The 18,139-nt window shown below is 41.6% G+C and overlaps 1 protein-coding gene across 2 annotated transcripts in view; it reads left to right on the top strand.

Moving 5' to 3' along the window:
• Positions 1-18,139, top strand: part of EZR (ezrin) — a 37,860-nt gene that overhangs the window by 11,007 nt on the left and 8,714 nt on the right. The window contains exons 2-7 of one of the 2 annotated variants that reach the window (XM_063329418.1): positions 7,110-7,193; positions 12,037-12,132; positions 12,963-13,237; positions 13,926-14,009; positions 14,651-14,797; positions 17,945-18,041. In XM_063329418.1, the coding sequence (XP_063185488.1) occupies positions 7,110-7,193; positions 12,037-12,132; positions 12,963-13,237; positions 13,926-14,009; positions 14,651-14,797; positions 17,945-18,041 (783 nt within the window). Of the gene's footprint in view, positions 1-7,109; positions 7,194-12,036; positions 12,133-12,962; positions 13,238-13,925; positions 14,010-14,650; positions 14,798-17,944; positions 18,042-18,139 lie in introns of those variants that run through there. The other variant, XM_063329420.1, reaches the window with a different exon arrangement.

Raw genomic sequence — 18,139 nt, 5'->3', positions numbered from 1 at the left:
TTGCAGTGTGGAAGGGAACTCTTGGGACTGTTTTGCTGTGCTGCCAGTGCCCTCTCTGAAATGTTAGGTGTTGCACAGGTAGTGCAGAAAAGATTCTGGCATGGGAGCAGGGGAGGAGCGTGTGGATCCTACTGAAAGGCTTTCTTCAGTTTTGTGCTGTACGTCTCTTTCCCACTGTCATAGGAATCAGACTCTCCCTCCCACAGAAGAGAAATTGCAGGTTTGTCATTTGCCTTCTCATTTTAGCTTCTTGGAGATCCTTTAAATCACAAAAATGTAGCACTGGGGGGGACATGAACCCATGTTGTCTGAAGGCCTCATGGAAGTGGTTATTTAGTATCCCAATATCTTACCACTCCAGCAATTATTGTTTCTTTTCCTGTTACCCAGCCTGCAAAATAAGAGGGCTTTTTGGTGTTTTCCTCTGTGTGCATTTAAAAGTTGCTGTCTTCTCCATAAACCCTTCATGCTTCAGACAGCTCCCATTTGGAAGAGACCAGCGTCATGCTAAGAAATCAACTCCAGGTTGAAACAAAAAAGAACCCAAAAAAACCCTGCAACCAACTCAAAACCACGTGATCTGCAGATTAGTGCAGACTTTCCTTGATTAATTTGCTCCCTTCCAAAATAAGCATTCAAATTTGGGTGACAGCATTCCAACTGGCAAGTCATCAGGCAAGCAGAACAGAGTAGTCACCTTCTGTAATGCTTCCGGTGACAAATACACTCAAGAATGTAATTTTTCCTCCTATGCAATAGCATCACACAAGGAAACGTGGTATTTTTGTGGGGATTATAATAGGCCACATCCTTGTCTGCAGTCCTGCTGTACCCCATTGTTTGCAAGCCTGTAATTTGTTCATCTCTTTGTCTGCTTCTTCTCCGTTCTCACCTCTCCAAGTGTAACACCTGTAACTATTTCTCAGACCTACCAAGATCTTTGCATTCCAACCCTGTCCTCCTAAAGGGTTTCTTTTTCGTTCTTGACTAGGTGCTCTTTGTGAACTTAAAGTGCATTCCATCTTCCAGGACTGGGAGAATACTTAACTGCGTTTTCTTATTCCCTCTACCCCACCACACTCATATCCCTCTTTCAAGACCTTGTCCTGCCATGAGAAGGTCAGAATACATTTCCCAACAGTAGTTCCAACAAGATGAAGGTGCTGAGCCCAACTGAGATGGAAATTGTGCTTTGGCAATCCTGCAGTGGTGAATAGAATTGATAATTTCCTTGATATTAATGACATTGTCTCTTGCTTTGACGGAAGCTATGGAGAATTTTGGTGTACAACTTGTCATTCAGTTGTAATTTCATGTGGCTCAGATTTGTCTGAGGTCAGAGACCTAGTCTATGTCATATGGGACCACATAAATTATATTACTAGATGGGGTTTGATTCATCAGGCAGGTTATTCTATCGGAGAAGAAACAACTGGCTCTAGGTGCTGTGTTCTTGACACATAAGTGTTCATGAGTACTAAAGAATAATATATTAAATTGAATTAATATCTCTCCAGTTGCTTGGGTTATCTGTGCTGCTTACTTCCCAGAGTTGCCCTCTCCTCTCCAGTCTCTGAACCATTAGCTGTTGACTGAAGTAACTTGAGGATAGAGAAATGTAGACGCTGATGTGTTAGTAGGTCAGCTCTGAGCTCTGGAGCCTCTAGGATTAATTTTTTTTTTTTCCTAATCAAGGTTGAAAATTTTCCAAAATAGTTTCCAGGAGCTGGGACTACAGTTACTCCATCAATTAGCACAATATCTTTCTTTATTGGTGGGCCTGGAACCAACGAACACTAATGCATGGAAAGTAGAAGAATAGAGAGCAGTTTCAGTGCTCATCTGATGCTGCTATGTGAAATTGCTCTCCCTGTTACCAGAGATATCTAATCACTACACGCATCTATGAACAGGTCTGGTTGCTAAGGTTGAAATGAGATTACTTTGTCCATGCAGATGCATTGCAACTCAGGGCAAAAAAGTTGTCTGTTATTTATTACAAGTACAATAGTAGTTATTGCTTGTGTTGTGGCAGAGTAGACCTGTGGAAGTGAGAATGCAAGCTTGATACTACTGCTTTCTTAGTAGTATTCTTAATACTACCGTTTTTTCTTTGTTGTTGTTAAGAATGACATATTCCTTCACCACAATCATAGAATCATAGGGTTGGAAGGGACCTCTGGAGATCATCTAGTCCAACCCCCCTGCCAGAGCAGGGTCACCTAGAGCAGGTTACACAGGAACATGTCCAGGTGGGTTTTGAATGTCTCCAGAGTTGGAGACACAAGCATGTCCATGTGATATATGGTCAGTTTGCTTATGTGCAAGAAACCTTAACAGGTCTGCATGCTGTTTTTCACCATATGTGCTGTGCAGGTACAGTGCTTCAAAGCCCTTTATCCCCTCTGTGCTATGTGGTTGATCTGCTTACGTGTTCCAGCTGCTTGCCTGGGATTTCCAGACATCCAGTGACTGAAGAAAGAAGGCACGCCTATCTGGGAGGTTTCTCCACTATGATACTGCTAATTGCCACCACTTGGAAAGATACTTCTCCAGCATTTGCACTTGTAAACCTGCTATTTAAGAGACTCTGGTCTTTATCCCTCCTTGGAAGGAGGAAGAAAACATTCCTGAGCATTGTCTGAGGCATTTACAGCTGCATAATAATAATGATATGCAGCATGTTGAGTACTGGTTTGTCTTGCATATGCGGGTAAAAGTTGGTATTTACTACCCTTTATCTTATGTATTCACTGGAAATAAATTGTATGGTATTCTAAATGACTTGCACAACTTCATGATTTCACTAAACCATTTTATTATGCAAGTGAACTTAAGGAGTATTGGATTTCATGCATCAGGATGTCAAATATCCTTGATGGCTTACTGTGTGTGAGGGCTGTGGGGGTTTTTTCCTGTTCTGCCTTCCTCTTCCCCTCCTGTGTAGGATGTTTTGCAGTGGAGCTGCGATATCAGGAGGAGGATGATGGTTAACTTCAAAGATAATATGTTGCCTGCAACCACAGACAGATTCTGGACCAACAGGCTGTAGCTCAAGAATCAGACTTTAGCAAAAAAACCTACCTGTGCACCCAGAGTGTACAACACGCCTGGAAACTGTGCATTTGTGAGATGAAGTGGTTGAAGAGGCAATGTCATCTTGGGTTCCTATCTAGGTCTTGGATCTTACACAGAGAAGATGTTGCCACTCAGTAGGTTGGCAATGTGTTACGTCCTTAAGAGACAACGTTTTCTGAATGTTTTTCAAATGGCACTTTCATTTTCAAAGTTAGATACCATATAGTGCACAGTCTCTGAAAGGCTGCAGTGTCCCATAGATTGATCTACTGACTTAGCATTAGAAGAGATGCTGTCTTAACAACAAAAAAGTAAGAACAAAGGCATGACTTGAGGGCATTGCTAAAGCAAGGAAGATCCCATTCTAACTACTGTAACTCCTAGTACAGAAACTTTCCATAGTGTTATGATTATTTAAACTATATTCTGAATTCTCTCCAGCTCCATCTTTCATCTTACTTCCGCTGTCTTGTTGGAAATGTAGGTAACACGTTACAGTCCACTCTGAACAGTCTGAAGCCATGGAATTAGTGCTCAGCATTTGGTGTAGTAAGTTGTTCGGTTTCTGTTGTCTGTTACAATTCATGGAGCTCTTTTTCCTTTAAATGCAAATGGCATTGCCTTTTCCACAGCATTTTTCCCCTCTGGATCAAATTTGCTAGCAATTTTATGCATCCTGAGAGAAGGGAAGAGGAGCACCTTGTGTTCTGTAATGTTTTTGTAGACACAAGCAAATCTTCTAAGGCCCTATTTGTCATTCATTTTAAGTATGTTAGGCTCAGACATAAAAGTGTAATCATAAAGTGTTACGGCATTGGCCTATTGAGAGGGAAGCGTGCTGTGTGCATTTAAAAACCCATATTTCATGTATAACAGCCGTGTGTTATCCCCCCTCCGTGCACCTTGTGTTCTGAAACAATTAAAAACTGCTTTCTTTTTGGTTATGGCTTCAGTTTCATCCTGGGGTACTGCCAGGGTTTGGTAGGGATCTTGCAAATGACCTGCCTTGTCTACACAGGGTAAGCAGGACTTCACTTTCACAAGTTGTCGTAACTGTGTTTTGCTCTTCTGTTGTTCAGAAATTAGCCTGAGTTGTTCCCTGTTTTCCTCCCCAACAATATCTTGAATAGTTTAGCACCTTGGGTTTTGATTTAATCATCTTGGCGCCATGGGGAGTTTCATGTGGTCTGAGCTGAACGCCAAACTGATCGTCTCTCAGCCTAACAGACACCAAGGTTTCTTCAGAGTGTCTAAACCAGGGCTTCAAGTGGGTTAAGCTCTGTTTGCTTTGCTACCAGCTTCTCTGTGGCTAAAAGCTTGTGTGGAGTGGTTGTAGGACATCCATTTAGAAGCACTGTTAAAACCATTATGTTCATCTTGAAGTCAAGGCTAAGGTTTGGAGATGAGAAGCAAGAGGACTTAATATGGCAGGAAGGAGACTCAAAGGATTTTCCCAGGCAGTCATCAACACATTGAGGTGACAACTGCTTGAGGCCCTGTCTCTTCTTACTCTGCCTGTCATGTGGCTAGCAGCTTGTCTGAGGGCACACCAGGGAGTTCCTCTTTGTCCCGCTGGTTGTTCAGGCCCTTAAGAACACAGAAATTAACCTTCACCACACAGCCCAAGTGTCCTTGAAAGCTTTTTGGGTAACCAAGCAGTCATGTTCCTGCATGCTTATTGCTTTAAATGACTGAAGTGGAAAGCAGATGACTTAAATTTTTGGTCTTAATACTGAAATAAAAGATGTAGCAGGTAGATGGCTTTAGCACTAAATAGCTCACTGTATAGCTGATCTTTTAGGAAGGCGACTGTATCCAGGAGGGGCTTTCAGGGTTTCAGTAATACAGGGTATTCCCCTAGACTAGGGACTTTACCTTTTTTACTAGCAAATAACCACTAATGAGATGGGGTAAAAGATGAATGTACCGGTAGTGACAGGAATTCTGCGCTCAGCCAACATCCTCCAGGTTTTCTGGTAAGGAGTGGGAAGCACATCCTTTCTTGTAAAGTGATATTTATTTTACACACCCACTGTGGTGCTTCAGCCAGAAGTACTAAATAACTTGCACAATACAAAACTGCGGATTACGAGCATGTGTTTTCTTGAAGGGGGTAGAAAGGGATTAGAATATGATTAGGGATTTATTGTTGAGAGGGATTAAGCAACAGGAGCTTTTTAAGGTCACATCTTCAAATTGCAGTCTTGCTGTTCCTGATAATGTGGTATCTGAACTAATCCTCCCTTCCTACACTGGAAGCAGCGTTTGGGAAACCTTTGGTTCTTAAGGCACAGGAAGAAAGCCTTAAGCTTACTTCCATTATGGATCCCAAATGCTACAGCTGGGAAAAGGAGCTCTTAGAAAACATTTCTTGCTTGTTCTTTCTTGTTGCTTTTAGATTATTATTTTTTTTTTTTAAATCCTAATTTAAAGGACAATGCTTCATAAATGTAGCTTGAAAGTGACAAGGCACCTGAGCAGTCATCTTCTCTGGTTCAGTTCTGGGGTTCCATGTCTTGGAAACTGCCTTCAGTCATCTTTCTGTGGGAGGGTCCTCTGTCATCTGGGAGGGAGCAGGAAAAACAACCGTCTCTATAAATGTTTGAAGACACTTGATGCCTTCATGTCTTACTAAAAAGAACACAAAATTTTCTAATACATTGGACGAAACTTAGCTGAGGCAACTTGTTTTATTCACAGTTCTGTGTTAACTGTAACATTGCTTTACCTGACACTTAGCCTAGATTTTAAATATACTTTATTGAGTGCCTGGGAACTGTTGCAATGTCAAGGTTTTATAGTGAGTGATTCTGTTCCTCTTCTGCTCCTTCCTTTTGTTTCTTCAAATGTGTGCCTCTGCGCTGGGCACCAGTGCCGCAGCTGTAGCAGGCTCTCCTGGGCTGTTAGCTCTGGCTTTCCGTAATGTGACATTTGTAAAATGTTGGGAAAATGTCATGAAATCTTATCTGTGTGTAGCTTACCCGTTGTCTGGCCTTGTATTTTTTATGTGTCCACTTTTTCTTCTTTTTCCTTTAAAATACCAAGCTACAAATCTAACTTGTTAGTAGAACTACACTACCCAATCATACAATTTGGGGGGTTTTTTTATTTTGTTTTTAATTTGTGTTTGGGGTGGTAGTTTGGTTTTTTGGTTTGTTTTGTGGTTTGGTTTTTTTTTTTTTTTGAGACATAGTATAATATTGCAAGCAATACAGTCTCCTGTAGTTGGAACAGTTGGAGATAATCCTTCCCTGATTTGCCATTTTGCCAGCCCTTATGCTATTCCCTGGAAGCTTAGTTGCTGCTTTTGCCTCCTGATTAACTGCTAATAGACTTTTTCTAGTCACTGCCTTCTGCATACAATAGTAACCTCTGTCTTGCAGCCTACTGCTGCCATTGCAGTAAATCTGGTTATGCTGTTTCTTCACTAACAGCAATAGCTTAGTGAACTCTTGCCCTATATTATCATTCGGTTCCCGTAGCTGCCGTTTTTGTGTGCTGAGTAGATTATTATGAGGGAAAGAATGAACGTTTATTGGGTTAATGCTGATTGCTTCATAAGAATAATCTGCAGCCTTTTGCCTTTAAAACCTCAGATTAATTCCAGCTCTAATATAAATGGAAGTTAAATTATAAGTCTTAAATTTAATTTAGTCATTAGGGCCTTTCGTAATCCAAGGGATGGCCTGCAGGCAGCTATGCTGTGCACTCACAAGTGCTCTTACTCCAAGGGGGTTTAGGCCTGAAAACAGTCAACTCTGAAATGCCTTGCCGTTAAACCAGAAGCTCAGTCCAATCCTGTGTTGAGTAGGAAAACCTGTAGAGCAATCTGGATAAGACAGCAAAGTCAGTGCCCCAATTAAGTTTCGTGGTGTGATAACGCAAATCTAATTGGGCCTTAAGTGTGTATATTACAGAGGTTACGGTAGTGCATCAAAGCGTGGAGACTGTATTGTACATAAAGTACTGTGTTAACGCTGAGAAATAGCTTTAAATACATCTTAAACAATGCTTTTTGTTTTTCTCCCTAGATCAATGTTCGAGTGGTTACTATGGATGCAGAGCTGGAGTTTGCCATCCAGCCAAACACTACAGGCAAACAGCTGTTTGACCAGGTCAGTGAAGGGTTGGTGTGGGCTCTTGTTTAAGTTTGGAGTACATTGCAGACTATAGTGTTTTCTTAAGACTGGATTCCAAATCTACCTTTCTTTCTTCTCTCCACCTCTTAATCAACGGGCCCTGGTCTGAACTAAGATCTTTAAATTCCATCACAGTAAAAGAAAAAAGCAAAAATCCTTGCAGGTATGTTTTTTGTTCCAGTGAAACCTGTCTTCCTAGCAGTGTTGGGTGATGAAATGTCATAAGGGATCTAAAATGTCTAGACAGCATAGGTAGCGTGTAAAAATGCACCTTTTGCTTTGAAATACAGCTTAGCTCTTATTAATTTCTGAAATTCTAAATTCGAAGTGTTATCCCTGTGCAAAAAAAACCCCAAACCTCTTCAGAATCAGCTCTATAGGCATAGCTGCATTCATTCAGAAGCGGGGTTGGAGGCAGCCACTTGCCACAGGTGTTTGAGTTTGCCAAACAACTGAAAAACCAGAAAAGTTTGTGATCTCCATGCAGCAACTATAGCAACATGCCTTGTAAGAAGCCCTTGCGCAGCAAGATGGAGCAGAGACTTGTCCAGCCTTCCTCCGGGAGTTCCCGGGGAACCGGAGGGCATGAGTAGCCAAGACTCTCCTCCCTTACTGTTATTCTTCCTGCTGCTGCATTAACAATATAGAGGTCTGTTTGGAGATGGACCTACAAAGGTCAGATAAAGACAACTAAAATAAATAAACACCGCTTTGTAAAACTTTATTATTCTTTTAAGAAGCTTGCTCTTATAAAACTAAAACAAGGCCAATATTTCAGCAGACAAATTTAACTTGTTGTTCTGGAATTTAAAAAAAAAAAAAAAAGGAGCTTGCTCTGGCTATTCCTGCTGGAACTCTGAAAACTAAGAATTGATCTAGGCAGACTTCAGTTACACACAATAAGTTGTTTACAAAGTGTTATAGCAATTCCTTTGCAATTCTCCCCTTGTCCCCCACTAGCCTTCATAGCAAAGGGTGGTTGAGCTTTAACTCAAGTAGGCAGAACCAGCTAAACAGTGTCCATTCCTTCTAAGTTCTGTTGGTACAATTTCTTGTTACGCTGAGTTAGCTAGAACTTGCTAGGCCTTATGGCAACTTTTCCAAAAAACAACTAACCAACTAAACAAAAATGCCCACAAAAGCCCAAAACCCTAACAAACAGGAAAAAAAAAAACCCCAAATATTTGGTGGGTTCTTGGAGGGAGTGAAAGGAGGAAACCAAATTATAAACACCGCAGAACTTTGCAGTACAAAATAGAGAACTACAAATTGTGTTTAGCATTAAATATAGCTTTAATTCCTTTTGTTTATTACTGATGTGGGATAAACTTCAAGTATTCATTGACTGGAAATTTGGTGAAGTGCATATGAAACCTGCATTTTTATGGAACCAGCATTTGACTTCCCATTCACTGCTGACCACCCTTGCATCAGGGTAATTTCCTCCCCCAGCCCGTTTCATGTGAACTCAAAACAGAGAACTCGTGTTTTGTCTCTGAGGATACAAAAATCCAAATGACTAAAAGCCACTTTTTTAAAAAGCAATGCCTTAGATCAGACAGTGTAAGTATGTCCTGTGTTCCTTGTGACAAGGATTCAATAAGGACTCTTTTTTTCCCCACCATGTATCCACTAATGTTTACATCTGTTAACAGTCAGTCATCTCTGGCAGAAGAGAAACTACTTTCTTGACCTCAGCTGAGAAGCAGAAAATCCTGAGAACATGGAAAAAGTCAGGATGCTTCAGATCCAAGATAGTTCTAGCTTGCTGTCTATGTAGTTTTGAACTTGTGAAGACTGCTTGTTGCAGCACTTATTGCACTGTTGGGATAGAATATCACCTCATGAAGATTTGCTCCTTACATCCTATGGCTCTAGTTTAAAACCTGTGATTGGAAGTTCTTGTCTGTAGCCCATACCTTAGAGTGCACTTCTGCACACCGAGAGAAGGCTAAGGCAGAAGCGTGCAGCAGAAAAACAGGGAAGATGAAGACCATGTGTTTAGTTGCAACCGTTCTGGCATCGTCTCTTCACTTCTGCTGTGCAAGCCTTGTACTAGGCCCTTATCTCGAATGGAGTTTACGCTCAGATAAAGCCTATGGGGGCAACAAGTTTTTGCAGGTATGGGGAGTGGCCCGACTTGAACTGCAGAACCACTGGGGGGTGGGGGGGAAAGGGTGTTGACGAAGCAGGCTATTTTTAAAAACCACAAGATGATTTCTTTGCCTCCTGTCAGCTAGCAAAACTACTCTGGCAGTGCCTTTGTGCTTTAGGCTTTGCTAGCATAAATCTATCGTGCGCGTAAGGTGGATTATAACTGCCTTTTATAGAAAGGGGAAGGTAATAGAAACCTGTGAATATTGAGTTCAGCTCCACTCAAGCCAGACCTCTGCAGAGTTTACACCAGAACGGTCCGAGGTGTCCCGAGAGCCAACACAGTGGGCTCTGCAGCTGGGCTGGAGTACCTCCCAGGCGGTCGTGTGCTGTCCTGGCCACGAGAAAGAGGTTCAAATGGAGGAGAGAGTGTCACTGGCAGTTTCTGTGGGTGAATGCATTTCTGGGTAGAGTGGCCAGACTTAAGATTTGCTGTCTCATGCATTTGAGGAGGTGGGGGAGGTGTCTCCCATCTTGAACAGAATGCCTTGGTTCTTATTTCTTCCTTGTTTTGCTATGGAAGAAGTTTACAAACCACTTCCAGAATACAGACTAAAACATTCATGTCCTCAGCCCAGAGCAAGGGCCGGTGTGGGACCCAAATGGCCAAATTGTGACGTTTAGCTTAATACTTTCTCCTTCCCTGCCTTTAGGTTTTGGGAAGAACTTGGGGGTCATAACTTCTGCAAGCTTTCTAACTTGATTTATGGAAAAAATGTATTTTTTCAGTTGTAAGAGACAGTCAGCAATAATGACCTGATAACTGCTTGATTTATGTAACTCTTTATTTTAACAAAGTTGCAACACTTTTTTGTGCAACAGGAAGCACCACACTCAACATACCCCTGCTTTTCTGCTAGGATTGAGTAAAGCCCAGTTCTGACCCTTCTAAAAATACATGTAGCTGCCAGAAAACTTGTCTGTGGTGAAACAAGACACTTTGGGGGAGGAGGTGAAAGGAATTTTAGTCAAGTAAAGGCTGAAGTATTTTTCAGACCTCAGGTATTTTTAAAAAATATTGTGGGGTTTGGGGTTTTTTGTTTGTTGGGTTGGGTTTTTTCCTAAGGTAAACTCTAATTAGTGATAACTAGTTACTTACGGCCCTGCTGAAGTAGAATATATAAACCATAGCCTACTGAATACAGCCCACCATGTCTAGCTGTGAAGCTATCCCATTTCCTCAACTAGTAGGCACTGACCTCTTTATCCTTAAAAATTATGTTTACTTAGTTACATTTTTCATATTACTATGCAATTTTCTTGTTCTGCTTATATCACTAAACTTTGTAGATTGCCTATTCAATGATGTCACAGGAAACAGTAATTCTCAGTGTGCTAATCAGAATGGTGCATTTTTCCCTATCTACCTTAACAAATCCAGGAGGCTCTTGCTTACAGGTACAGACTGGCTTCTAGCTCACCAGTATGAAAATTTAAGGGAAACTACAGCAAAAACTCATTAAGTGTCCTAAAATCATTGTCTGTCTCAAGTCTGCTCTTTAGTCAGAGTGTCTCCAGCAATGTCTCCAGCAATGGTGAGGGCGAAACGGATCCTTGGTTGAGATCTTAGACTTGTTGAAGCACATGTAGCTACACCCTCTTGAGCCTGTCATGCTTTCCTAACTTGCAAAGTAGTTTTAAAAAGCTCTTGTCTTCCACTCAGTTCAGCTCTCTATGATGATGCCTGCATCACTTTTTGAGGGGCTACTCTGCAAATAACATCAAGGAAGTGATCCAGATATGTACGTAGTGGATCTTTCTAGATCTCGGCTCTGTCTAGAGCACAGCTTTACAGGTAGATGGGCTGGCAGCAAACTACTGGGTTAAAAGAACAAGTGGTCAAGAGTAGGAGGAGGTCAGGAACTTGTTAGACTATTTCCTCCCTGACAAAAAGGAATGTGTCCCATCAGGACTATTTTCACTAGTAAGTGTGCCATCCAATCAACAGATGGTGCTTCTGGATCTTTCATCTGGTCAGTATTTATAATATATGAAATTAAATTTGTCCTAATGTTGGGCCATCCATGTATTTTTTTTCCTTCAAAACGAGCCTTTGTGTGAGTTTAAAAAAAGAATACCCTTGACTGAGAATACTTGCAGCTTGTTTTAATTCTCAAAACCATATGGGGAGCTTACTGCAGCAGCTGTGTGAAGCATTCCTCAGCTGCTTCCTCCAGTCAAATAATCTTTGGTGACTGACAGACAAGGTCACTTGAGTCATTAGTACTGCTAACTACTTGTAGTTAGTACTAACACCATTACAGACCATCTTACCGTAAGCATTGGTGAAAGAAGTAACTTATCAGCTTCACCAAGTACAGTTTTAAGGACCAGTAGATACAAGCGAGCAGAAGCCCTGCCTGCTGCCAGTGTGCCAGTCAAGCAGTTGGTGGCCTGTCACTTGCCCCTTTTGTCTGTCTCTCTGTTTGCCCAGAATCATTTTCTCCTAGGAACTGGGTGGGACAAGTAGCTTAGCCTATGCCGTTGCTGTCGTCTACTACAGCAGCTGTATATCTTTGTCTACAAGGTGAAATTAAGAAATGCCAGATGAGTAAATTTAGGCTGTTGCCTGTACCTGCAGGTGATATGGGACTTGAGAGGATACCTGGACCTCAAGTGAACTGTTACCTACAATAACTTCTTTTTCTTGACTTTTCTGTTTCAGGTGGTTAAAACCATAGGTTTGCGAGAAGTGTGGTACTTTGGTCTTCAGTATGTGGACAACAAGGGATTCCAGACTTGGCTGAAGCTTGATAAAAAGGTAACAGACTTCGGGCTAATTGCTGAACGAAGGTTAAAGTTTACATTATTCTTGATGTGTTTGTTATTGGTTGCAACTTTATATACCTTGTACCTGTTGTTGATTGTTCCTTAATTCTCATAACTCAGGATTATTTTTAGAGAAAACTTTCAGACCTCCATGAGAACTGTTTGGGTGAGGTGTGACCTGGTGGAAGTTTGCCCTGTCTTTCTGTGTAAATTGTAGAAAGCTTTATGGCATTTGTCAGATGTACAGCAGCAGCTTGATATTGTACTGTGTTGGGTGCAAGCAGCTATTCTTGCTGTGACTGGAGGAGCATCTTGGCTAGTGATGGTTTTAGTCTCTGTTTGTGGAAGATCAGTTGTTGCACTAATTAGGGCTGGGCAGTTGCACTTCAAGGCCGGGCAGTTGTAACAGTGTGCGGATGCCTCAGATGTGCTCTTGTTTGTGGAGTTGCAATTCTTATGATGGTAGGAACTGTTTTTCTTGATGGGACAGTCAGTGACACACCTGTTAAATGTCAGGGGGCTGTTCTCTGTCAAATGCATACAATACTGGATGGGGTTTGCCATCTGATACAGCATGGTAAATCATTCTCCAGTGATGAAGGCTTGCTGTGCAAACAGAATTTTACTGGATTAGTTGTAAAACATAATGCATCCCCCCCTGTTTTCTCATACCAGCAAGCAGCCAGAATTAAGGAATTCCAGTAATGAGTTGCCAGTCACTCACCTCTTAAGGCAAATGCCCCAAATCCTTTTTTCTGTGTAAAGGCAATATATTCTGTTGTTTGCAACCCTGATCAGTTGTGGTGTCACCTCTGTCGTCAGGTTTCTGCTCAAGAAATCAGAAAGGAGAATCCCCTCCAGTTCAGATTTCGTGCCAAGTTCTTCCCAGAGGATGTGTCTGAAGAGCTGATCCAGGACATCACGCAGAAGCTCTTCTTCCTGCAGGTGAAGGAAGGGATCCTCAGCGATGAGATCTACTGTCCTCCTGAAACAGCAGTACTTCTTGGCTCCTATGCGGTGCAGGCCAAATTTGGAGATTACAATAAAGATGTGCACAAGCCTGGATACCTCAATTCAGAGCGTCTGATTCCCCAAAGGTGAAAGAGTTGGTTGATGCAATCTCCCATTTTTTCGGGTTTTTTTGTTTGTTTGTTTGTTTAACAGTCAAGAATTTGCATTCTACTTAAATACAAAGAGTTTCACCGAGAGCATGCTGGTAACTGGCAATATGAATGTCTCCTCTATAAGAAGAAAAGAGCGGCATTCAGTCAAGAATGTGTCATCCCTGGAGAATGTTGGGTTGTGCGTCCTTAATCCTGACGTACAGTCCTAAAAATCTTGTATCTGGACAGTGTGTGTCTTGAGGCTATTTAGTCCATCCCCAGGATGGACTAATCACAGGATAAGTGTAAGTTATCAGACAAATGGCTTCTGTTTACTCTTCCTGATGATACGCTGCAGCAGTGTCTAATTCCAGGAATGACACTTTTGCTTTGTTTTAACCCTGTAATATCTACAGTGTGTATGTGATTCTTTTCCAGTGTTCTGCTTAGGCCTCTCATGTCGCTGGGTCAGTGACCAGAAAGGCTTTGTGGAGGGGTTTTGTTCACTCTGAATTGCTCTGCTTCACAGCGTACATTTTTGGGCTGAGTAGGATCTTCCTCTTGGTTTCAGTAAGGCTTCATGTGCAGGACTAATTTTTCAGTCAGCTATAGCGAAGATCAACATCAATGGATACTGCAAAACACAAAGTCTAATCTTCCTAATTTCTCTTTCCTTGTGTAGGGTGATGGACCAGCACAAACTCTCCAGAGAGCAGTGGGAAGAACGTATCCAGGTGTGGCATGCTGAACACAGTGGCATGGTCAAGTAAGTGTTTTGTATTGGTCCTTAGGCTGGTCACTTTTTTACTGGTTGATTGCCTTAAGCTTGCGGTTCTACAACGTGCTTTTGAAATAGACTGCAAGAGTTGCCTGTGTGTGGGAACTCTTCATGTATGTTTTCTAGTCCAAGATCAAATTGCATGGTAAAACTCAGTAGGATATTTGCACTTGTGCTGAGAATGGTGTCTTGCATGGCTTCCTGAGGATCCTGGAACGAGGCATAGCGTATCAGTGACGACTGAGTAGCAGGGTGAAAGTAAAGGTGTATGTCTAACCTTATGTTCATTGAAGATTTGCGTTGGCAGGTGAGGAAAGTTCAGATACTACACCTTTCCTGCTGACTGTACCTTGAGACAAGGATGAATGCCAAGAGAGATGAATGTTGCTAATTTTCTGTCCGGAAATATTAGGGCTCGGGAAATGGGAGTACTCTGTGTGTGTTTGTTCATAGGTGTAATATCATAACTTCTATAGTGAGTCCCAAATGACGAATGTTCAGTTTTAAACCCTGTATTTGATGTGTGTGTTTAGGAAGTTAATTGTTTCTTCTGAGGGCTTTGTGCTTTCTGAGATAGTTAGTTAGATAAATGAGAAGCTAACATCTGCTCTCCTTCCTGTCTCGACCAGAGAGAATGCCATGCTGGAATACCTGAAGATTGCTCAAGACCTGGAAATGTATGGAATTAACTACTTTGAAATCAAGAATAAGAAAGGAACTGACCTTTGGCTGGGGGTTGATGCCTTGGGGCTCAACATCTATGAAAAGGATGATAAGTAAGGCTTTTTGTTTTCTATTCTGATCTCCCAGAACGAGGGCTGGTGTGGGACCCAAAGGACATTTCTCATTTACAGGATCAGGGCAAAGTTTAGAGCTTGTTTGTATTACAGTTTTTGACCAGTAGGTAGAACTGCGCTAGGAAGTGAACTTCCACATCGTTTATGCCTTCATGGCTTTCCTGACCTTTGTAGCCTAACCTGCTAATGCTACCTACTGTATAAAAAGAGATGTCAGTTGTACAATGGCATCTGGCAAATCGGGCACAGTTGTAGAGCTGAACCCTGAACTCAGGAGTTTACGGAGCTTTTCCTTGAGTCAAGTTGCCAGGTATGCCAGCAGTGGATACAATACAAGAACCTAGATAGGCTAACATACCTGCAGAGTGTTTGGACATCTAAGGCCATTCCTATAGTGAAGTGAATGATAGATGTGCGTACAGCTGCCTGGTTTTGAAAAAGACAGATTATGGGGTGGACACGAAACCAAAGCTGGATAACACCCAAAACCCAGGAAGGAGTGAACCTGTATATTTATCGTGAACGAGGACTGAAATGATGTCTTGCTGAGGTATGCATAGTTTTAATCAGCCCTTCTGGTAAAGGCAGAGCCATTATTAGGTGGGAAATGATAGACTACATCTATAAATAAACACAGAAGGAAGGTGAGAACAGCTGTGTCTAAGCCTGCTAGTCTCTTCTAATACTCCACAACTGAAAGATTGAAGGGGAGTTAAACCAGACATTTTTTAGATGAAGGTTGCTGTCTTAGAATGCTTTTTTTTTTTTAAATTATTTTTTCCCCTACATTCTAAGTCTCAGTTTCATGTCACGAATCTATGAGACTATCAGTGTAATACAGAAGGCACTTCACATGTTCTACGTCTTTGCTTCCAAAAAGCTTTGAATGCAACCCAAATGTTAATTGGAACTCTCCGGAGCTTCTGTTAAGATGGCAAAGAGAAATACAGTCTTTTCTGCAATGCTAATATGTGCTGTCACCCAGAAAACAAGGAGTGTCACTTGAAAGAAAAGTAGTTTCGCTCATGTAATACTTCGGTCTTGAACGACTAGTCTTGCTATGTAACCATGGTCACACAAACAGGTTTTTCGAGCTGCAGAAGCAGACAGAATATAGCCATTGACTGTAAAGAACTATCAAGAGCGTTTGCAAAACAAATACAGTGCTGGAATAAACTGCATGTTTCTGCTGTAATTCTTGCTACTCTGTAATTAAGTCTTTTGAGCAGATACGGGGACTAGAAAAATAGTAACGTGTACCTCGCCTCTGGTTTGTACGTGCAAAATTTGGGGACAGGGGCAAAGGTGAAAAAGCAAAGGCTTCATTGTTGAAGTTCAACCTGAGGAAAATGAGACCATGCTATAGATCTGCAAACCTCTGTGCTGCAGTGTATGGCGGCGTCTCACTTCTAGGTATTTTCAAGCTTTTTTTTCCTGCATTAAAGAGCAGAGTCGGCAATGGAACTTATTAATAAGTGAATTATTTTACTTGTCTGTCCTGCTGTATTATCTAGGGTTAATATGACAGAGGCTGGAGTATTTAATTAATCTTAGTCTAATCAAATAATTTTCTTTATAGTTCTTACTTAATGTTATGCACACACTGTTGCTTAATCTTGCAGATGAGTTAAAGGTTAGGGAATGCTAAATTCTGCATAGGATGTATTTTATTCTTGATGTCTGATTTTAAATGAAGTGGGGTTTTTTATGCTTGGGCCCAGCAAAATCATGCTATGCAGTAGCTTTCAATCTCTGTGACAATGAGTCAAATTCCTCCAAAATTTCCAGTTTCCTTCCTTAACCAATGAGCTCCATACAAAGGATTCTTACAAAGTTTGAGCGGTTCACTGTGATGATAGACGTTTCTCTAAGTGCTAAACATGAAATACTTGTGTCTTCAAACCGTTTGCTAGAAATAATGGTTAGCACTTCAGTGTTTGTCAGACACACATATATTGGAAGGGTTAAATAATAACAAGACGTTGATCTTTAAGGTCCCTACCAACCTAAACCATTCTATGATTATCATTTATGTAAGACACAATTCTTAATCAGTAACTGCTGTCTGTAGAGAATATACCCTTCCTTGATAAGATAAAAGAATAATAATGTGATATTAAACATAAAACTTGAAATATTGGGTTGGGGGGGAATTAAAGGAATTACAGTCAAATGTGCAAGTCCTTGTAATATCAGAACTTGCTGCAGAGTATGGGCAGGTATGTAAGGGTATGTACTGGAATGGCTTGGAAACATTTGATCTCGGGAATAACTTGATGCTTTTTATATGCAAGACTCTGGAGAAATTAAAGGAGAGGAAAATCTCAAATGATTAGTGAAGCTTAAAGAAGTAATTTTAAAGAAACAAACTGACCTGAGCTCCTAGGCAGTGAGGAGGAGCTGGGAGTCTGAGTCTCGCCCTTTGCTTCTTAAGGAGTCCGTCTCCAACAGGAGAGAGCCCACGTGGTGCAGCTCGTTGCACGACCAACATGTGAAGTTCTGCTTGGGGACTTGCGGGGTGGGCTGAAAGAGCAGTTTGCATGGAAGGAAAGAACAGGGCTCTCTGTTATTAGCCTCGCCTATAATCTAGGGGAGGGGGAAAAAAAAAATTAGAAATCTGCTTTTACCAATTGTGTTCGTGCCTGCCCAGCATTTCAGAAGTGAAGGCAGCGTGGCGGTAACTGGGCTAGCTGTAACATGGCAGGGTAGACTTCTCTGTGGCTGCTAGACGGTGGGAGCAGCTGAGTTACTTTGGCTTTTGCCTCCCATGATGTAAGAGAAGCCTCCAGGAAGCACAGCACATATACCTAAAGTCTGCATTCTGTGGATTTTAGGCCCTCACTTCAAAGTGAACTTAAAGCAGGTTTGTGGCTTCGGTAGAGACCATTCCTGTTGCATAGCCAAAGGTCAGTAGCGTGGCTGACCAAAATGAGAAGAGACTCTGTAAGGGAGGTGACTGGGCTTCTTTTTCTACTCCCTGTGGGTTTGTGGTTCAACTCCTGTCTTCTCTCTGTTGGGAGAGCTGTGTGAAGTGTTGCATCCCACTGAGTCTGTTGTTAGAAGCAGTGTGTGGGGGGGAAAAATGTTTATTGCAGCATCTCTTAAAAATATTTCTCTTCTGTCCAGGCTGACTCCAAAGATTGGGTTCCCCTGGAGTGAAATCAGAAACATCTCTTTCAATGACAAGAAGTTTGTTATAAAGCCTATTGACAAGAAGGCACCAGTAAGTATATCTAGTATGGATTCCTGGATACTGCATACGAACAACTAATGCTGTTTCATCTCAAAATAAAGTAGTCTTTGGGAAGGAGAAAGCTGCAG

The sequence above is a fragment of the Chroicocephalus ridibundus genome, chromosome 3, assembly GCF_963924245.1.
Source record: "Chroicocephalus ridibundus chromosome 3, bChrRid1.1, whole genome shotgun sequence".
In the NCBI taxonomy this organism is placed as follows: Eukaryota; Metazoa; Chordata; class Aves; order Charadriiformes; family Laridae; genus Chroicocephalus; species Chroicocephalus ridibundus.
The sequence above is the reverse complement of the archived record's forward strand: the minus strand, read 5'-3'. Positions and strand labels throughout refer to the sequence as shown.